Source organism: Puma concolor, chromosome D1 (genome assembly GCF_028749965.1).
Source record: "Puma concolor isolate L17-30 chromosome D1, mPumCon1.1.hap2, whole genome shotgun sequence".
Taxonomy (NCBI): domain Eukaryota; kingdom Metazoa; phylum Chordata; class Mammalia; order Carnivora; family Felidae; genus Puma; species Puma concolor.
In genome coordinates, this window is record NC_141676.1 from 61,009,301 (window position 1) to 61,030,975 (window position 21,675).

General features: G+C 56.5%; 2 protein-coding genes across 4 annotated transcripts in view; both read left to right on the forward strand.

Moving 5' to 3' along the window:
- Positions 1-21,675, forward strand: part of CAPN5 (calpain 5) — a 51,906-nt gene that overhangs the window by 20,369 nt on the left and 9,862 nt on the right. For all 3 annotated transcript variants that reach the window (XM_086678378.1, XM_086678379.1, XM_086678380.1), the window contains 3 exons: positions 2,624-2,755; positions 18,019-18,227; positions 21,244-21,436. In XM_086678378.1, the coding sequence (XP_086534504.1) occupies positions 2,624-2,755; positions 18,019-18,227; positions 21,244-21,436 (534 nt within the window). The remainder of the gene's footprint in view (positions 1-2,623; positions 2,756-18,018; positions 18,228-21,243; positions 21,437-21,675) is intronic.
- On the forward strand, positions 8,339-10,720 carry OMP (olfactory marker protein). Its single transcript, XM_086678381.1, has one exon. The coding sequence runs from the start codon at positions 8,416-8,418 to the stop codon at positions 8,905-8,907; it is 492 nt and encodes a 163-aa protein (XP_086534507.1). The 5' UTR covers positions 8,339-8,415; the 3' UTR covers positions 8,908-10,720.

The window sequence follows — 21,675 nt, forward strand, 5'->3', positions numbered from 1 at the left end:
CGCTGTCTTGCTGCATTCCTGTTTGTGCACCGGGCCTGCAAACCTGAGGTTCTTATTGTGCCCCAGAGGGAGATGGTTCTGGGCTCTGAACTGTGTCCGGTGGAGCCGGTCTGACTGGCTGAAGGCTGAGAGGCAAGAGAGGTGACTGCAGGCGTAGAAGCCGTAGAAAGCGTAGAAGGCCATGCCCCAGAGAGAAATATGTGGAGGAGAGGAGCTGTCACCTCCTAGCCCTGGGGGACGGCTTGGCCTGGGGCTCACAGCAGTTGCCTGACCGGTCCAGTCCTGTGTGCCACTTTGCCCTCTCTCGCCGGGATCCTGCCTACAACCCCAGCAGAACCTGCTGAGCCCTGCTCCCGGCCCTGGTCGTGGGGTGGGCAGAGTCGGGCCTAGGCCCTGCCCTGGAGCTCGCAGGCCGGTGGGGTGGCCCAAAGACAAACCTCAGTGTGGACTGTGTGGACGGGAGAGAGGTGGCCGGGAGCCCAGAGGAGCATGGTGTCAGAAGGCGTGCATCTCAGCACTGTGGCTGGATCCCATCTTGGGGTGAATTTGGAGTCGAGCCTCCCTAGCCACCAACCCTCTCCATGCCTGCTGTGTTGGTGTAACCGCCTCCCGGCAGCCTGGGTTCCTGCTGTCATAGCTGTGGGCACATGACGGAGTCAAGCTCTTCCTCCTCACGGGCCCTCCCCCTGGCCCGGAATCTCCCTGACTAGTTCTGTGCTCTGTGCCTACTCGATAGCCCAAGAAAGGTGGAAGGCTAGACATAGGTCTTGAGATCCTGGCCCTGGTGACCTTGAGTGTCACTGCCTGCTGGGCCTCAGCATCCTCCTCTGAGAACGGATGGGCCGTCCTGTCTCTGTCCAGGGCCTTGGCGGGAAGATCTGAAGGGGAGGGGTACTAGGAGGTCATCTCTGCAGACCCTGGTGACGCCAAGTGGTGGCTGTCTCTTCTCCCGTGCTGGGGATGTGGCTGGGATCTGCGGATATGAGGCGCCCCTCCACTCCCACCCTGCCTGCCGTTCTAGGGAGGCAGATGCTAAGTCATGGCTCCGTCTGGCTCCAGTCTAGCTGGGTGTGGGCCAGAGCCTAGGAAATAAGATAAGGAGGGCAGCGGGGAGGGAGGCAAGGCTTCTTGCTGCCCTTGCTTCCTGATAGCACAGCCTTGCCGTGTTTCCGTGACCTGGGGCAATATTACTCAGACCTGTGGCATCCCACAGTCTGTACTATGGGGAAGCCATAATTGTGGCTTGGCTCTGGGTCACCCTGGAGTCCTATCTGGAGCTGTTCACACCCTCCGGGGAGTTTTGGCCTTTAATCTGGCCCTCCAAAACCCAGGTTTTCCCAGGCAGAGGTGACAACCGGAGTCCCAGATGCCTTAGTGAGGACCGATAGCCCTTTGCCCCGTTTTCCCTGCTGAGTGCCCAGCTTCCATAGTCCATGGAGTCCTTACACAGCCCTGCAGGAATAATCATCTGCTTCCTTTGCACAGGTGAGGAAATGGAGGCTGAGAGAGGTTGAGCCACCGGCCTAAAGTTGCACAGCCAGTAAATGGGAAACAGGAATTTGACTTCCATCTTCCTGACTCTGCTGACTTCTACTGGCTGCGTGCGGTAGGACCTCAGTAGCTGGGTTGTGATTGAACCAGCTGATAGGGAGGCAGACCCAGCTGTGTGTCTGGGGCGTGTTGTTCAACCTCTCTGGGCCTCAGTTTCCTCATCTGTACAATGGGCACAGTACCCACCTCTCAGGATCATGGTGAGGATTGATCGTGGTGCCAGCAGGATGCCTGGCACATGGTAGGTATGTCTCAGTGTTTACCACCTCCCACTCCCTCCCAGCTCCGTGGAGTATAGATGCTTCGGGACACAGGCGGGCACACGCATGCCCCAAGCAGAGACCCAGACTGGGAAGGGGAAGGAAACTGCCGTCATGCCCAGCCCCTGCCCCTGCTGACCCGTTGGGCCCACACTGGACACACGAAAGGCATTCCAGAAGCTCTGTGGATGTCTGCTCAGCGGCTCTGCTCAGTATTGCTTGCTGTGTGCCCTTGACAAATCACTGCCCTTCTCTGAACCTTCATTGCTTATCCATAGAATAGAGTAACAACCCCACACTCTTGGGGTGGGTTGAAGATCCAGCGAGGTAGCCTGAGGATGTGCCCGCATGAGGCCTGGCATGGTCAGCTCCCAGCTCCTCCCTGCCTTTGCCACTCGTTCATCACCTGTGGGGTGTTTGTCTCCCCCCTGGGGCCCCACCCTCTTTGTGAGGGGGGCCCTGAGGGTGGGCTGGTGTGGGTGCTGCAGGGCTGCTGATGCTGGAGGATGAGGAGCATGATGGGAACCGACCCCTGGCTGGTTGGGGAAGACCATGGAGGGCAGGAGAAAGGGGGTGCCCAGGGTCCAGTCCCCCAAAGACCTTCCATAGCATCTGATCAATTTGAACCTCTGGGAGAAGGGCAGAGTTCTTCAGTCGGGCGATGGGAGAAGGGCATTCCAGGCCGTACCTGCTGTGAGGGGGGAGCTGGATTCGGAGAAAACCAACTGGCTGCTCAGGGGGCCCCCCAGTCTGTCAGGGGAGGTGGCGAATCTCCACGCTGACAGTGAGGTCTCCTCTTGGCTTCTCCGCAGGACATATGTGAGGACCCCCGCCTTTTTGTGGACGGCATCAGCTCCCACGACCTGCACCAGGGCCAAGTGGGCAACTGTTGGTTTGTGGCGGCCTGCTCGTCACTCGCCTCCCGGGAGTCACTGTGGCAAAAGGTGAGGTGTGGGGTGGGGCCCTCACCGCTTGGACAAGGGAGGTGCAGCCTGAACTTGCAGAGGTGACTTTATGAACACTTGTGCAGGGGTGGGGCGTGGGGTGACACCAGGGCTCCCGGCGTTGGCTGAGCAGCAGAATCACCTTTCCCTCACCTGCCAGCTGAGGATCCCCAGGCCTAGGTGCTGGCAAGCTGTGTGGCTCCCAGGGGATGTGTCCCCACCTGACATGTGGGGGCCCACAGCGTCCCCGTAGCCACTTGGTGGAATATTCACGTGTGAAATGTGGAAGCGACCTGAATCATGTGCGGTGTGGAGACCCCAGTCATTGGGGTTCAGGAGACCCCCTGCCAGTACCTGCTGTCGAGACTTGGCCAGTCCTTGCCCTTATCTTGGCCTCAGTTTCCTCACTTGGTCAGCAGGAGTGGTTCAGATGATTTTGTTCCGTGATTCTTGGTTCCAAGCACTGATGTTCTCGAGCGGCACCGAGAGTTTAGGCTGGGAAGAACTGGCTCTCTCGTGACGCTCCGCCCGCTTGTGACAGCACTCGGCAGTGCAGCCCCTTACCCCCACACTGCACGGTCCCTTCTTGGGGAGGCAGGGCTGCTGGAGTAGACGCTGGAGTGCTGGTCTCTGAAGAGTAATCAGCTGGGACTGCATCCTGGGTTCCCGTGTCAGCAGATACAGGTCGTTGCCCCTTGCTCACCCCGGCCCTTCCTGCTCTTCCTACGAGGAACTGGCGGCAGGGCTGACCAGCTCCGGTACCTCGGCCTTATGGCTTGGGTTGGAGCCCCCGCCTCGCCATGTGGTCGCTATTAGCGCCGGTTACTCATCCGGAAAACCAGGATATGAGGGTAGCTCCCTCTCAGGGAGTTTGTTAGGGCAAAACGAGATACTGTTCTCAGGGTGCAGTGCTCAGGGAATGGTGTCTGCATTGCCAGTGTTATGATAATTAATATTCGTACAACATAATGGGTATTCCCAGGCAAGCAGGGACCAAGGAGCAGTGCGTTTGTTTTTATTGTCTGTGGCGTCCCTCAGCCATCAGAGGGAGCTGTGCCCTTAGCCGAGGCTGGGACTGTCGCAGGTGCTCTATTTTCGTGTCTTCTGGACGGGGGTGTGACCTTTCAAAGCCACCCTGGGGTGGGTATTCCTGGAGCCTGGCTCCTGATGGTCTGTAGGGACACAGATGCTGTAGGGCCCTCAGCAAAGGCCACTGCTGAAGTCTGTAGACATGGGTAGTTGTAAGATGTCCACGTTGGGAGGGCCTCAGAGAGCCACACGTGGGATCGTTTCACTGGGGTTGGGGCTCAGTGCTCTTCGCTGGGTATAGAGCTATCCTTGCCCCCCTGATTCCAGGCTCCAACCCCCTTCTCTGAGCCCAGAGCAAGGTCCTCCTGCCTCTGAGCCCACCCCTAGTCTGGTCAGGGCTCCGTCTGGGGCTGGAGGTGGCACACAGGAATCCTTCAGGGCTGGCCCTATCCTTCCCACCTGCCCTATAATCACCTGTTTACCTGCGGTCTCCCTTCTTGAGATGAGCTCCCCCTGGGCAAAGCTGGCCCAACTACATCTTGTCGGTGAGCCCAGCAGGAGCCTGGCACAGAGAATGCTCAAGAAAGTTTTGAGAGCAGAGCCCTTCTCCAATTTGTTGGACCCAGCTACTGGCCAGCAGCCCCACAGCCTGCTTTCCTACCCTGTGTCTCGTGGGGCCAGAGCCTGACCCGCTGTGTCCCCTCCTGGGGAATGGGCTCTCTAGCCATTGTAGGGAGGAGCCTCAGCTTGCTGTGTGCTCTGTCCTGGGCCTGGCCTTAGGCAGTGCCCTGGGGCAGCTCCCCATCTAGTGAGTGGAGGAAGGGGCCCCGGACCCACAGGCGGGAGGTCTGTCATCCATGCTGTGGCAGGTCTGTGTTCGTCTCTGGGCTGAAGGTTCCTCCTGCAGGATGTCAGGGCACCGGGCCTGGCTGGTCTCGAGCCTTCAAGGGCCAGGAGGCAGACCTCCAGGAGCTTGGGTCCCCAGGGGGCTGGAGCAGAGCAAAGTGCTCCTGGCTAATTGCACTCTGCCTCCGGGTGCTGTTGTGGTGACAGCTCCCGGGTCCTAGAAGGAGGCGGGAGGCCCTGGGGAGCTTATTACTGTGCCTTGCCTCCCCTCCTGTCCCTGCTGACTGGGCCCTGTTTGTTGTCACCCCTCACTTTAGGGCACGTTACCCTGCAGGGCCTCCCCTGCCCCACCCTGTTTCCTCCATGGAACAGGGGTGCTCGGCCTGAGCTGCACCCCTGCGCCCCCAGCCTCCTCACTCTGGGGATGCCTAACCTCACATGCTGCTGCATCGGCCCTCAACGCCCGTACCCCCTCCTCCAGGAAGCCACCCCCTTACCTCTAGTTCTTGGTGCAGCCTGGGGCTGGCGGGCACAGGATTTGAAACCAGCCAGGCCTGGGTGTGATTCTGGCTGGGGTCCATGTCGTTACATGCCATCGGGCAGGTCAGGTTCCTACCTCTTGCCTTGGTGTCAGCCTGACCTTTCTAGTCCCCAGGGTTGTAGGAGGAAGAAAGAGCCTGTTGCTGGGCGGGGCGGGGGGCGGGGGGAAACCTGTGGCATTTCACGGCAATTTACACGTGTTAAATCCTCCTCCCTGCCCCACCTCTGTGTGCCCCGCCTGTTTCTCTGTTCTGTGATGCACCCCTTGGCAGTGGGCCTCCCCCTCCTGTGGGATCCCTGGTAGGGGCATATTGGTCTTCTCACCTTGACTATGCATTCTCTGAGGGTGGGACAGTGGGCTTTCGGGTGACCAGATTTTGTGGACCAGAAATCAGGATGTGACAGTGGGACAGGGCGTCTGCTATCAAGCGTGACCTGGCCCAAGCCAGACCCAAGGTCCTTTGTGAGCTCACCTCCCCCAGAGTCTGGTGCAGTCCCAGGCCTGATCCCTGCCCCTAGCCTCTCTGGCCGGAGGAGAGGAAGAGAGCAGAGAGAAAGTGAGGGCCTGGATGTCTGAGAGGGGAGTGTTGGGGGGGGCCGGTCCTGGGGCTCGGCCTGGGAGAGGCACCTGGTGGCAGGGCTTGGGCTCTTTTTTAGTTCTATTTAAAATGGTTCCCATCCCACCCCTGCCCCTGTTACATGTGCATTTCATGCCCTTTAGCTTCATGGCAGGTCACTCATCCCAGTTTAACTGAGCACCAGCTATGCCCCGAGCACCATTCTAGGTACTCGGGGACAGAAGGTTTGAATAAATACAACGTTGCTTAAGGTTTTCTTTAGCCAGAAACAGCCAGCATTAAGGGGTTACTGTATTTCCTTCTTGTCAGTTTTTCCAGTTGGGGTTAAAGGGGTGTTTCTTTTGTTTTTCAGTATGTAGTTTTGCAATCACATATGCAACTTGGTCCCTTGCTTTTCTCCTGCGTTCATCCCTATGCCAGGCTTTAGTGGGTCTTCCCAAGGTGTCTGGGGGCGGAGCAGAGATCTGTGGATGGCAGTGGGCCCAGCCCCACCTGCAGCCTCCTGCCCCCTTCCTCTCCTCCCTTCCCACTCGGGCCTTCCTCACCTCTCGCCGCCCCTCCCTCCTGCCCTGTGTGTCTGAGGCCCAGACGACTTCCACCTTTAGCCTCCTCCGGTGGGTCGGTAACCCGGCCAGGCTGAGACCAGGCTCTCCCCAGGGTCCCCACCAGTAGAAACTGAACGCCTCCCCCAGCATCCCACAGGTCCAGAGATGGGGCTGGCATCCTCTCTTTCCTCAGTGCTGCTTCCAGACTGCACCCTCCACTCGTAAACCCCTCCAGGCTTATGCCATTTGCTCCCTACGCTCCACAGCGACCCAGCTGCCACCCAGGCACCGAGGGCTCGGCACCACCAATTCCCCAGCCTTTTCCACCCCAAATACTGCTGTGTCCCAGGGATTCCTCTGCCCGTGCGGCTGGCACCCCGCCCTCACCATCCCAGCCTCAGATCCTGTCTGTATCCCCATCAGCCTTCACCCTCAGCCGCCCTCACCTTCCAGGCATCTCCCTCATCCTGCACTTTGACACACACCTGCCCCCAAACCTCATTTTTGGCTTCAGTCATGTCTCTGTTCTCTCCCATCTACGCAGATGTCTTCCTCTGGTCGACCTTGGCCCCTAACACATCAGTTCTCTTATCAGTGTTATTTATTCATTATTCATTCAACAAGCATTTTCCCAGGACCTCCTGTGTGGCATGCTCTGTTCTGGGTGCTGGCTTAATTTAACAGTAATTCCTCAGCCGTGTTGCTCCCTGCAGCTAGAAAGGTTCTGTGAGGGTCAGGCAGTTTGACTTCTTGCATTCTCTCGAATACCCTCGGGGAATTGCCACCAGCGACCCCCAGAGCTGACCTCAGGGCTCGAGGTGTTATCTTAACAGGACCAGATGCTCTGTCTCCCTTGGTGACCTTGGTGACACTCTTGTTCATGTAGCCCAAGATCCCACTGGCTGATTTAGCCTCCATCTAGCAGTGGTCTGTGCTTGTGGTCCACTAGACCCTTCTGATCGTTTTCAGCTCTTAACACTTTGGCCTGTGCCTCTGTCCTCTTTTCTGCGTGTGGCATGTCATGGCACCTTCCCCTCCCCCCTACCCCGCTCCCAGATGCACTCACGTATTCCACTTCTTCCATTGACCGGAACGTAATAGCTGAACTGATTCCACCTCGGGCACTGGAGATAAGGACGTTTGTCAGATTCTTCCTCGGCCTCAAGTCCCCCGGGGGAGACTGAGGCTTGATATAGGTGGAATAAGTGGTGGGATTCTAGTGGGAGGAGACCTGGGCGTGGGGCTGCCGTGGGGCGCAGCGTGGAGGCAGGGCCGGCAGGCAGGAATCACGTGGGTCAGTGATTCTCCAGGCACCGTCCCTGGACCGGCCACATCAGCATCACCCGGGAGGCTGGTCGAAGTGCAGATTCCTAGGCCTTGTCCGCCCAGTTAAGTCAGAGGCGCTGGGGCTGGAGCCCAGCAATCGTGTTTCAGTCCTGCAGCTGATTCTGATGACCTCTGAAGTTTGGGAACAAGGGTTTAGGTCAGAGATGGTGGTGGCCAGGCCAGTCCTGGTAGTGGGGCTGGGGGGAGGGTTCTCAGGGACCCTGGGAGTGGGATCGAAGGCCTTGGGGGTTGAGTGTGGAGTGGTGAGGGTGACTCTGGGTCAGAGTGGCTACAGGGTTTGTCTAGGGTGACTTTACATCTCAAATCAGTAGGCCTCTCCTTCCTTGCTCCCCCCTACCCTCCTGCCAGGGTGTCCCCAGTAAAGCCTCTCTCCTTACAGTGAGCGGCTGCTCCCCACCTCCTGCCCCTTCTTTCTGCCCCACGCACCCTCCCTCCTTCACAAATGAGCGCTCCCAGCCCTTCCCTGGGAGTCAGGTAGTCGGGGCGGTTACCACAGCAAGTGACATCAGCAGTCTGGTCCCCGAGGAGCCCGGCCGCCTCCCGCCTGCCTGCAGTGCCTGTGTTACGGCCTCTTCGAGGTGTAGAGAGGAGGCGTTTGGGGACTCCCACCCCCATTTTGAGGGTTGGGCAGGGCCGGGAAGGGCCAGTGGCCAAGAGGGGAGGGGACGGGGGAGGGCGGAGGGGTAGGTGGGGCGTCTTTGGTGGCCTCTCGCCCTGGCAGCGAGGCCCCGGCACACCGGGCTCCCAGACGGCGGAGGAACAGCAGCAGCTGGGCATGGCGGAGGACGGGCCCAAGCCACTGCAGCTCAACATGCCCCTGGTCCTGGACCACAACCTGACCAGGCAGATGCGGCTGCGCGTGGAGAGCCTGAAGCAGCGCGGGGAGAAGCGCCAGGATGGCGAGAAGCTGCTGCAGCCGGCCGAGTCTGTGTACCGCCTTGACTTCATCCAGCAGCAGAGGCTGCAGTTTGAGCGCTGGGACGTTGTGCTGGACAAGCCGGGCAAGGTTACTATCACGGGTACTTCCCAGAACTGGACGCCCGACCTCACCAACCTCATGACACGCCAGCTGCTGGACCCTGCTGCCATCTTCTGGCACAAGGAGGACTCGGACACCATGGATTGGAATGAGGCCGATGCCCTGGAGTTCGGGGAGCGCCTGTCGGACCTGGCCAAGATCCGCAAGGTCATGTACTTCCTCATCGCCTTCAGCGAGGGCCTGGAACCCGCCAACCTCAAGGCCTCCGTGGTCTTTAACCAGCTCTGACGGCAGCTGCTCGCTGCTGCCCCCTCCCCGTGCCAGCCCTGCCCGTGCCCCCTGCCCCGAGGTGTGTGTTTGAGGACGTTCTTCTAGCTGCTGGCCTGTACTCAGCTCGCCCGGGACCCCCTGAGCCTGTGTCCTTCCTCCTCTCCTCTCCATGGTGCTGGCGCTCCTGCTCACGGGAGGAAGACGCAAAGGACTTGTAGTCTAGAAGCTGGACCGGTGGCTGCTGCTTCTGCTGTAGACCATGAAGCCTGGTTGACCTTGTGTGGGCAGACGGAGGGGGCCGAGCGCATTTATTTTCTCTCTGCTTCGCTGTCCGGACAGAGACTCAAAGAGACCGAGAGAGGCAGACATAGACACGCAGAAAGAGAAATCCAAGTTCCCTGCCATCGGACTTCCTCTGGAGATGGGAGATGGGGAGACCGACGACAGAGCGGCCTCCTTGGGGAATCCACACAGGGGCATTTGGTACCCTCCTGGCGACAGAAGTCCAGAGGTGAATACTCAGCCTGAGGACCCAGGAAGGCACTTACTCCTGGCCCGGGCCTGGTGTGGTCCCATGACGCCCCAGGGGCCTCGGGACTTCAGGCAGGGTTGCTGCGGGGCTTGATTTGGGCAGTGGGGAGTGACTGGCAGACTAGCAGCTAGGCTTGCCAACTCTTGCTCTTTGGAGAACGACTTCAGGAGGGAGAAGTGACAGGGAGAGGACATATAACATGTTACAGAGGGATGTCTCTATCTGTACTTGTGCATATATATTGAGAGAGAGCACGCTGTATTCATAAGGCTATATTCTAGAGTCTGTACCTGCTCTGTGTGCAAGTCTGATTTTAGATGATCTATTATGTAGCTGCCCAGCTGGTTTGCGGGTGGCCCTTAGCAGGGGCTTGGCCAAGATGGCCTTGGGGAGGGGGACCCCCTGAGCTGAGAGCCTGTGAGGTTCATACAATGAAGTGGGGAACAGTATAGTGAAGGGGTCTCCCTCTGCCTGGGGAAGCTAGATAGCTGGGAGCTCTGGAGCAGGAGACAGTAGATTCTTTTCTGGGATGTCAGGTTTCTTCCAGGTTCCCAGGCAGGGAAGGCACAGGCCCAGTGAGCCTTCTTTGAGGGAGGGGCAGGCCTGGCTGGCACCTCAGGAAGTGACCCCAACACCCTGTCTCCAGGCCAGCCCTGGTTTGTTCTTGTCAGAAACAGGCCCATTTTCCTCACGAAGCAGAGCCATCGAGGGCTGCAGGACCCTGTGAACAGACACCCTGAGAGATAAAGGTTGAGAGCCATCCCAGTGGCTGGGGCTGCTGGGAGGGCGAGCCCCCACTCTGGAAATGTGCAAAGAGGAGCAGGTATTGGAGTTGGGATTCTTTTTTTTTTTTTTTCTTAAGTTTTATTTATTTTGAGAGGGAAAGAGTACACAAGTGTGGGAGGGGCAGAGAGAGAGGGAGAGAGAGAATCCCAAGCAGGCTCTGCACTGTCAGCACAGAGCCCGACGCAGGGCTAGAGCCCGTGAACCGTGAGATCGTGACCTGAGCCGAAATCGGACGCTTCATGACTGAGCCACCCACGCGTCCCTTGGGATTCTTTAGGTGGGAATTGGCTGTGGTCGTTTCTGACTTTCAGCTCTGGGGCCTGAAGTCCCAGCAATGCCTGCCTGCCTTCTCTGCTGACAACTAGGGGCGTCCAGACCCCTGGAGATGGCGCTGCCCTTTGCCTTTTTGCTGCTCTGGGGACCCTCATGGTGCAGACTACCTGTACCCCCACTCTGCCCTACCGTATCCACCCCATGCGCTGCGTGTCCCCAATAAAGCCTCTACTCCCCTGCCTCGCGGTGTGCAGTCTCTCACCGCGAGCCACCCCCACCGCTTCAGGAGCTCTGACAGCCCTCTTCAGTCCCTTCCTAGCCCTGAGCGCCCCTCCGGGGCCTTCTCCCACATTTCCATACCCGCCTTGCGGCTTTCAGAGATGAGACCTAGAGCAGTCAAGTGACTGGGCCAAGGTCAGACATCAGGATGGAGTTTGGAAACAGATCTCCCGACACCCAACCAGGTACCAACACCCCTGAGAGTTTTTTCTCCAGAGGCCCCCAGACCAGCTTCTGTATGGGACGTGGAGAGAGCCATGCTGGGGCCCCAGGGAGGCAGCATCTGGTCCTCAGCAGGTGGGGCCCAAAGGGGATGGGTGGGGATGCACCAAGCCACGCACAATCTCCCTCCCTTGTAGGGTGGCTGGGCAGGGGGCGGATGGGACAGGGAGTGGCGGGGGGGGGGGGGTGAGACCTAGGCTTGGGTTTCGCTGAGCCTCTGTCATCCATTTAATACAAGTCCATCGGGCAGCCCCTGCCCTGATGACCAGATAAGACACCACCTTAGTGCCCCACTTGACCCTTCATTAGGACTCTGTCCCCTTGTCATCTGTCTGGAGCTCACTCGTTTTGGGGCAGAGACAAAGAGGCCCAGAGGATGAGGTCACTTGCCCAAAATCACAGAAGGTATGGAGGGGCCAAAGGAGGGGTACATGTGTGCACCAGACTTTGTGGCCCCCTGGAAGGGGCGGGGACGGTGCCCCCACCCCTCCTGAGGGCCCAGGCCCTGGCAAGGCCAGCTTCTTCCCAGTGACCACGGTCAGGTCCTGCTTCAGGGGCCACACTTGGGGTTTTGCTGGGGAATGACCTTCACTTTGAAATGCTCCCCGCAGCCAGGTCTCACATCCCCACCCTGCACCCTAGAGCCCTCCCCGGGTCAGCTGTGGCCACCTTGTTTCTCTTCCCCAAGCCCTGCCCTTCCAGCCACAGCCTCCATCCACTCCCAAAGATGCCTCTGGAAGGGGCGGGGGCAACGGAACCCAGTCCTTCCACCCCTATTCTCCCCGGCAGAGACAAGACTGGGTCAGGAGGAGTGCAGTGGACGGGAAATGAGGACCCATTTTCCATGGAACCCACAAGAACACAGAGTCAAGACACTTGCCGTTTCCTGACCTTCGCCACCCCCCCGCCCCCGCCAGGCAGTGTGTGCAGTGGCGAGGGGCCTGCCACTGACCACCTGTGACCCTGGGCAGCCTCTCTGAGCCTGTTTCCTCGTCTGTTGGCAGGAGTTAATGACGGTGCCTCCTTGTAGGGCCCGTATGAAGCTTAAATGAGTTAGTAAAGCACTCAGAGCCCCTCATGAGCTGGTACACGACGCCCTCTCTCCGTTTGCTCATTGTTACTCTCCCAGTCACTGTAGACACATGGTCTCACTTTTCAGTTATTCTGAGAGGAGTGTCAGGACAACCTGTGTACAGAGGAGGAGCACAGAGTTCAGAGAGGTGAAGGGAGTTGCCTGATGTAACACAGCAGCCCAGTGCTTCTGGGAGCAGACAGTGTGGGGAGGGAGGGCAGGGGCCAGGCCTGGCTCTGGTTGGAGAGTGGACAGGAGGGTGTGGATTCTTCTCCGACGCTGTCACCAGGCTCAGGATGGGCACAGCTGAGGGGATCTTTAGCCCTCACAATGTAGCAGGGAGCCCAGCAGGGGTGGGGGTGGGGGGCTGCCTCAAGGCTGGGGTCCCACGCAGGTCTCTGAGGGCAGCTGAGCGTCTGGCTGTGCCCTGTGAACAGGAAACCCTGGGCCCCTGCAGGTGCATCACCTTCTGCTTTCCGGCTGGCGAACGACACGGCTCTGCTCTCCCAACGGTGTGGGGGGGAGGGGGGCAAACTTCCTGGCCTCGTCCAGTCATGGCATCTGAAACTCGGGAATTTGAGACTCTTGGAATCAGAAGCTGCGAACTGAGGAACCAGGAACCTTCTGGTTTGGGGACTCCCCTCACCTGACTCGGGTAACACAGGAAGCCCCACTGTAGCCTGACAGCCTGCAGCCCTGCTGGCCTTTTACAGAAATGCTCTCATTTAGCCCACTGGGTTCACAGGCAGAAATCTGTGAAAAGCTCCTTCCCTGTGCCCCCCCCCCCACACTGACATCGACATTCTCTCTCTCTCTCTCTCTCTCTCTCTCTCTCTCACACACACACACACACACACACACACTGGTGCTCACACACATGCATGCTGTGTGCACCCCCATACACTGACCGTCATGCACTTGCACACTCACATCTGCGTGTCCCATGGCTCAGTCCCAGGAGGATTTGAGCCTGGAGTGCTCCAGGCACCAGGGCATCATGGGGTGCTGTGGCACACCCGTCGCCTGAGGTTTCTGGGCTGATTTTGTAGTGGTGCCAGGGGGCCTACAAATCCCACACAGTCCTTTCCTTGCTGCTGGGTCAGCCCAAGTAAGTGCCCTGACCCCTCAGGCCTCTCTTTTCCCATCTGCACAGGGGGCTGCTGCTGATGTTTCCCCTCTTGGGAGGCTTGACCAGGTACCTGAGGTCCGTGCCAGTCCCAAGGTTTGCAGATTGTTGTGTGAGTGCACGTGCTTGTCCCGCATACCCCAGCGGGGATGACTCCTCACATGTGCACAGCCCTCCACGGTTAAGGCAGCACCTCTGAGGCCACTGTCCATTTTGGTTTGCTTTTCTTTCTTTTTGTTTTTAATTTTTTTAATGTGTGTTTATTTTCGAGAGAGACAGAGCGTGAGCGGGGGAGGGGCAGAGAGAGAGGGAGACACAGAATCGGAAGCAGGCTCCAGGCTCTGAGCTGTCAGCACAGAGCCCGACACGGAGCTCGAACTCCTGAACCGTGAGATCATGACCCAAGCTGAAGTCGGACCCTTAACCAACTGAGCCACCCAGGCGCCCCCATTTTGTTTTTCACATCAGCCCTGGAGTAGGGTAGGCAGATGCCTACACTGAGGCTCAGAGCGGTGGCCTAGTCGGAACCTAAGTCTTTGCTGTGCACCGTGATTGGCAGTGTGTCCTTAGTGGGTACAAGGTCACCAGCCGGTCAGGGCTGTGCTGTGGCTGGCACTTGGAGACTTTCCTTCCGGAAAGACTTGGCCGGCTGTGGAGCTGGGCCAGGCCCTATGCTGGGTGGGGTGCTGGGTGGGTGGGGGGGATCTGGGTGTGCATGGAGCTCAGCTTTGCCCTCCAGAAGCTCCCTTCCCAGGATCAGGGAAAGAGCCTGTGGGAGCACCGGGCCTGGAGACCCCTGCAAGCTGCTGCTGAGCTATCCCCTGAGGGACAAGGATTGGGACAGTACTGGCAGCAGGAGCCACGTGAGCAGAGCCGAGGTGGCCTGAAGCAGCGTGTGTGTAGATTTCCATGGGGCCCGAGGGAGGCAAGTGTTCAGCACGAGCCTGAGAGTCAGCGGAGCCCCAGGGCTGTGGATGCCAGGCTGAGGAGCTGGTGGCCGTGGAGATGGGGCATTTCACTTGGGAGGCGAGAGATGTCTTCATGTGCTCCCTCGTACCCATCCCTCGGCCTCAACAATTGTCAGCTGGCAGTCGGTCTTGTTTCCTCTTATTCCCTCCCACGCCCTCCAGGCAGCTTCCCATTTCATCTGTAAATATTTCTGGATGCATCTCTGAATGATCAGGAGTCCTCAAAAACAAAAACAAACAAAACAAAGCTCTGTAACCATAATCCTCTAACACAACTCAAATCATTTTACGATACTTCCTTCATAGCATCAAATACCCAGTAAGTGTTTTGGTTTCCAATTTCTGCCATAAACGTGTATATGTTTTAAGCTTTGCTGGAATCAGATCCAAACGAAGGTCCGTGACTCCAGTGGTTTGTTTCCCTTCATCTTTTATTGTTTTCCTTGAGATTTCTTTGCTGAAGCCACCTGGCCTGTCGGGTTTCCAGCTATCTAGATTTTGCTGCCTTTGTTTTTGTGGCAGTGTTTAACGTGTTCTCTGTGCCATACATTTCCCGCAAGCTAGGACTGACCCCTAGGGGCTCGATAGGGGTCAGGTCCAAGTTTTTTGGCATGACTGCTTCATAGGAGACATTGTGTGCTTCTCTCCCAGGGCCCGAGATATCTAGTTGTCTCTGTTTTTTGTGATAGGAGAAGCCACCAACGACCATTGCTAAATCCATTATTTGTCGGTGGTAAAATAGTAGGAGTCTAATATTCTAATTTCGTCCTCATTTCGTAGCTGCAACTCACCTCCAGATATACACCTCCCTTCCTCTGTTGGTTACCCTGTGGTACAGTCTGTATAGAAAAGGCGGGATAAATCCTGATTCTTGCCCTTAATTTTCCAGTTGTTAAAAAAAAAAAATGAGTCTATTTCCCAGCTGTTCTCCAATAGTGACTAATTATTTGTAAGTATCGCTGTGGTCTCATAGATTGGAACGTATTTGATGTGTTTTCATCCGTTGCAGTAATCATCCTTACCGAAGCTGAGATTGGCCCCTCTTTGGCCAGTGGGAGCCTCTTTAGGTTGGTTCCTGAATCCTTTGATGTGGCCCCAGGGTTTTGCTTGCTTCCTCGATTCCTGGGATGACTGGATGTGGTGTGCGAGGGTTTGTGTGCCCGTGAGAGCACACCTTCCTGGACAGTCTCCTCCCTCTCACTCAGTACCCTGCTGGCAGCAGAGGGGTTGTGGGGGTAAGAAGCTGGCCATGCTGGGCCCACTGGCCATGACGTAGGAGGGGAAATTGAGGCCCACAGGGATCCCTAACTCAGGATCTGCAGGCCTTAGAGCCTCATTAGCTGCTTCCCGAGCCCCAGAGGACCCAGAGCCAAGCCCTGGGTTTGGCTAATGATCCCCCTGCATCCCCAGAAGTACTTCCCAGCGCCCTGTGAGGGCTCCTCTTCCTCCCTCCCCGGGCCCCACACAGTCCAGAGCTTTCAGAGCAGGGAGGAGCGGAGGAGGGTGCACTGGCCAGGCCGGTGTGCTCAGCTTCAGATTCCCTATACCTCTGTGCCCTCGGGCAGCTCCTCATTCCTCAGCCTTCCCGTCTGTGCAGTGGGGATGATAACCCATCCTGCAGGTGCCCCATTTCTGATACAGCTTACTGTCCTGGGCGCAAAGTGGGAGAGAGCGCCGGGGGGCTGGGGCAGAGGCTGGCCTGGGAGGTTTCAGAAAGGACACAGAATTGACTGAAAATGGAGCAGCCAGGATAGAGCCTTTTCTGGGTTGCAGACACTGTAGAGGGCCCTGAAACCCTGAGTGTGAGTCCTGCCTCCCTCACCAGTGCCCACGGGCAACATTGTGCCAGCAACTTCCCATAGTATTGCCTCAAAAGGTAGCGATAAAGGTCAGGGGCAACAGAGAGAAAGGTGTGCCTGGCACCGGGCCGGGCTCCGTGGATGGCAGTGCGCCTCTCACTGTGGTTGGCATTTTCATTTTCTTGGTCTCCAGTGTCTGGCAAGGGACCATTTGTCTTCGCCAACATCCTTGTTGATGGTAAGAGGTTTATAAACAAAAGCCTTCTTAATGAGCGTGGGGGTTGGGGAGTGGCTTTTGGCAGAAGAATCTGGTCTGGGCCTTGGGATTTACGGCCGTCTGCGGCATCTCTGGCTCCTCAGCCTGGATGCCTGGGTGCCCACCCCCATGCCTGAGGGTGGTTTTCTTCCAGAAGGGGCTGCCTCTGGTCGCAATGGGTTCAGCCCCACTTGGTCCCAGGCTGGGAAGGGCCGACAAGTCAGCCTGGCTTGAGGGTGACAGGCTTTCCCTCCTGTGCCCACCTCCCGCTGCCCAGATGTGCCGCGTCTGCTTGGGGGATGCCCACAGCCAGCTGTCAAGACACCTGCTGGGAAGCGGCTTCTGGCCCTGCAGGGTCGGGCCCACCTTTCCCTTCTGTCCATGCTCCCCCATGCTCCCCCTGTCAGCCTCAGCATTTGCCTCTCCCACCAGACTAAGAGCCTCCTGAGGGCAGGGACCATGTCTGATGTGTCCGGGTCCTCGGTGTCAGCACAGACCCAGTGCAGAGCGGTCCACGGGTCACAGGTCTGAACCCTGGCTTCCAACACAGTCTGCCTGACTCCAGAGAATGTGTGTTTTCTAGCTGTGTGACCCTGGCCAAGTTACTTGCCCTCTCTGAGCTTTAGTTTTCTTAGCTGTAAAGGAGGGATGGATGATAGTAATCTCTGCACAGGGTTATCCTGCAGATTAAACTGGGATAAGCCATGGCAGTCCTGGGCACGGCACCTGGCATGTCCGAGATGTTCCATAAATACTATTGTCAGAGACCCACTCAATGCCTATGAACTTTTTCACTTGGTTGACACGTATGTCTTAAGTATTATGTCTGGGCCAGGTCCTGGACCATGTATGTGCTGGGCATGTACCAGTGACAAAACCTGATGCATCCCATGCTTTTAGAGAGCTAACATTTCAGTGCGAGTAACAGAATTGAACACAGTGTCACACAGTTGTTTAATTATAATTGTGGTAATGGTCTCTGAGAAGAAGTGCCAGGGGCCATGAAATGGACCGACAGGGGTCCTGGCCTATAGTCTGAAGAGTCAAGGAGAGCTTCCTGGAAGAGGAGGTGGACCCTAAAGGGCAAGCGAGATCAGCTGGGTGAAGAAGAGAAGGAAGAGCAGGTGCGAAGTTTCCGAGCAGAGGAAGAGCCTGGAGCAGGAGAAAACAGGGGTGGGGGTGGGTAAGGGGTTAGAAAAGCCAGCCTTGGAGCTGGGGGTGGGGCAGCGCACATTAAGGGTTTGGAGCTCACCTCCTAGAAAGGCGACGCGATCAGAAAGATTACTGTGCTGCTGTGTAGGGTGAGGGCACAGCTGGTTGTTGATGCCACAGGTTATAGTGTTCTGGGACGAGGAGACGGGGTCTGGGCCAGCGTGGTGCTGGGGACAGAGAGGAGAAGGAGTTTAGCGGAATGTAGGAGCTCCGAGTGGCCTCACCGGCTGGAAAGAGGGAACGGGAGGAGGCCGATGTGGCCGCCTGCTTCTGGCCGGTGCTGGACGGGGCGGTGGCGGCACCCTTCACCAGATAGGAACCGGAATTGGTGTAATAGATTTCTGAGTGCTGGAGGGTGCACAGGGAGCCCCGAGGAAGGGAAGGGGAAGCCCAGAGTGACAGCCTCCAACCACTGTAGAAAAGGGAAGCTGAGGCCCAGAGAGGAGAAGGGTTCTCCCAAGTCCCACGCTGGTTCGTGGCAGAGATGAGACCTGAACCCAGTATTCCTTTCTATTTTGACTCCCTCGAGGCATGGACCCCCATTTCCTCAGGAAGCCAGATATGACCGTCACTGCGTTCCTGTCCTGTCCTCCTCCCCATCCAGGTCATCCCAGACTGGAAGGAGCAGGAGTGGGACCCTGAGAAACCCAGCGCCTACGCGGGCATCTTCCACTTTCACTTCTGGCGCTTTGGGGAGTGGGTGGACGTGGTCATTGATGATCGACTGCCCACGGTCAACAACCAGCTCATCTACTGCCACTCCAACTCCCGCAGCGAGTTCTGGTGCGCCCTGGTGGAGAAGGCCTATGCCAAGTAGGTGCTGGTAGGGTCGGTGGGCAGGTGGCCAGGCTGGGGCTGCTCACCTTGTGGGCTCCACCTGGGTGCTGCTCTAGCCGGGGAGCCCAGGGCACGGCCAGCGGAGCCTACTCTGTGGCAGATGAAGGTCTGGGACCTGGTGTCCAGTCCCCAAAAACCAACCCACAAAGGGAGGAATGGTTCCTCCTTGTTCTAGCTGAGAGGGCAGAGCCAGGGCTCACATTCGGGTCGGTGGTTTTTCCCCAAAGATGCAAGCCACCCAGCCCTCCCTGGCAGCCTTGCCGAGGATGTGATATCTCAGAGCCAGGGCTGGTCGTGGTGGGTGGGCCCTCCCCGCCGGCTGGGCTCCCCTTCGTCCACTCATCCGTCTTCCTGACTGATTGTCCATCCATCCTGTCTCCACTGACCCCTCCTCCTGTTCTGTGCCAGGCCCTGGGTCCCCAGCAAGGGCACAAGCAGAGGTTTGCTGAGCTTTGGAGGGCTTTGGGGCAGAGAGACCTGCTCAGGCCCCTGCAGGCCTGGAGCAGGAGGGCCAATGGGGTCAGAGACCAGCCCACCAGCCCTGTTGAGAATCCTTCCCTGGTTCCTCCTCCCAGGCCCATTGGTTGGTCTCCTTGGACTGTGCGTGCGTGTGTGTGTGAGTGTGTGTGTGTGTGTGTGTGTGTGTGTGTGTGTGTGTGTGTGTGTAAAGGAAAAAGGAAAACAACAGCTCCCAACATCAAAAACAAACTTAAGGGGTGCCTGGGTGGCTCAGTCAGTTGAGTGTTGATTCTTGATCTCGGCTCAGGTCTTGATCTCACAGTTCGTGAGATTGAGTCCCATGTTGGGCTCTGCACTGACCGAGTGGAGCCTGCTTGGGGTTCTCTGTCTCCTTCTCTCTCTCTGCTCCTCCCCACTCATGCACTTTCTCTGTCTCTTTCTCTCTCTCTCAAAATAAATAAAGTTAAAAAAAACCCAAAAAACCTCAAGGAAACACATTGACACATTCCATTTTCAGTCCTAAGAAAGGAAAACCCGCCCCCTGGTGGTCACTGAGTCTCCATGGTCCTAGGTGCAGACCCCTCTCCCAATCCGTGAGAGCCACTTAGTAGGCTTGCTCGTATTTAGGTAGCAGTTTTATTAATTTTTTTTTTTTAATTGTGGTAAAATATAGAAGGTATGGAAATCCAGGCAGAAGGTAATAAAAGTCACCTGTATACTCCTGCATATTCTTTTGGGCCCCTCTGCTCCCTTTCCCTGTTTGAGGCCACCTGAGTTAACCAGGCCTCCTCCCCCTTCAGGAAACTTTGCTGCCCTCCCCTCAAGGCCCTGCCCCCACTCCTGTCTCCCTCCCTGCGCTCCCTGCATCCTTTCCACACCTCCCCGCTCCCTCCCAATAGCAACTCGTATCTATCTATCTATCTATCTATCTATCTATCTATCTATCTATTTATTTATGAATGAGACAGAACGAGAACCAGTGGGAGGTGGGTAGAGGGAGAGGGAAAGAGAGAATCTTAAGCAGGATCCATGCTCAGTGTGGAGCCCGACACAGGGCTCAATCCCACGACTCTGGGATCATGACCTGAGCTGAAATCAAGAGTTGGATGCTCAATCGACTGAGCCATGCAGGTGCCCCCACCAGCAACTTTTAATATCTTTGATGCCTCTTTTTGTTTATAGGTTACCGTCCAAAGCTTGTGTTGCTGTTTTGTGGGCCTGGATTTTCAGTTTATGTAATCTGTTTTGTTATATGTCCCATTCAGCTGCTCACATCCACATTCAGCACTGCCTTTAAGACCCCAACCCTTTCCCTAACATTTAAAGAAGAAGCCACAGTTGTGGCCCTTAGCACCTGAGATGTTGCACATAGTAGATGCTTAATTTTTTTTATTTTTTATTTTTATTTGTGATTTTTTTTTTTTTTTTTTTTTTTTTTTTTTTTAGTAATCTCTACACCCAACACGGGGCTTGAACTCACAACCCCGAGATCAAGAGTTACATGCTCTTCCACCTGAGCCAGCCAGGCACACCCCGATGCTTAATGTTTTTTAAATAAATTATTGCATACATTTTAAACATCATTGAAATCCAGCTGTATTGTTTTTTCAAAAGTAACAAGCTGGTAATAGTATTTTGCCTGCTGTAGGAATTCCTTTACAAGACTTCTTTCAATGGCTACCTCATATCCCAGAGCACAGAGGCAACATTAGTTTTTATTTTTTTTAATGTTTTATTTATTTTTGAGAGAGAGAGCTTGCACAAGTGGGGGAGAGGCATAGAGAAAGGGGGAACAGAAACTGGCTCTGCACTGACAGCAGAGAGCCTGATGCTGGGCTCGAACTCATGAGATCATGACCTGAGCTGAAGTCGGGTGCTTAACTGACTGAGCCACCCAGGCACCCACAGCAGCATTAGTTTTTTTTTTTTTTTTTTAATGTTTATTTATTTTTGAGAGAGAGAGAGAGAGAGTGCGAGCAGCGGGGGAGCAGAGAGAGAGGGAGACACAAAATCCGAAGCAGGCTCCAGGCTCTGAGCTGTCAGCACAGAGCTTCACGAGAGGGCTTGAACTCACGAATCGTAAGATCGTGACCCGAGCTGACTTTGGACACCCAATGACCTGAGCCACTCAGGTGTCCCTAACAGCAGCATTAGTTTTTAAAGTCAATTCCCTGTTGTTAGACATTTAGGTGATTTCTAGTTTTACGTTGTTATAAATAACGTTAATTATTTATAATTGATGTTTCAAAAGATACATGAGTTTTTAATACTTTGCTCGGTTTCTGGACAGTTAAGTGTTGGAGACAGACCGCTAGGGCTAAGGAGAATTTGCGTGATAAAACGGGGTGGTTCAGGGAGACAAACGCTGGCCTGGGAGCCAGAGACAGGGATTTCAGTGTCGGCTCTGCCGTGACCTGCTGTGTGACCTTAGTTTGCTTGACCTCTCTGAGTCCCCCAGATCTCCCCTGTAAGGCGAGGGTTTTAGACAGGTTGGGGAGCATGAGCGGGGAATTCTTTCCACATTGCTCCCCAGGCTGGCGGGCTGTTACCAGGCCCTGGATGGAGGCAACACGGCGGATGCGCTGGTGGACTTCACAGGTGGCGTTTCCGAGCCCATCGACCTGACTGAGGGTGGCTTTGCCAATGATGAGGCCAAGAGGAACCAGCTCTTTGAGCGTGTGTTGAAGGTGCACAGCCGAGGAGGCCTCATCAGTGCCTCCATCAAGGTGAGAACACAGAGGCAGCCCTCCCCATCATCAGCCCTTACTGGGGTGTCCCAGGCAGAGCCCCTGCTCAGACTAGCTCATAATCTGGACGTTCAGCCTCATGGGGGGAGGGGAGCAGCTGGAGCGTGCAGCCCCCTCCCCGGTGCTGGGCAGCACGAGCTGTAGGTCCCTTGCCCTGACCCCCTACACTATGAAATACCTTGCTGTTTGACCAGCAGCCCCCTTTTACGGGCATCTTG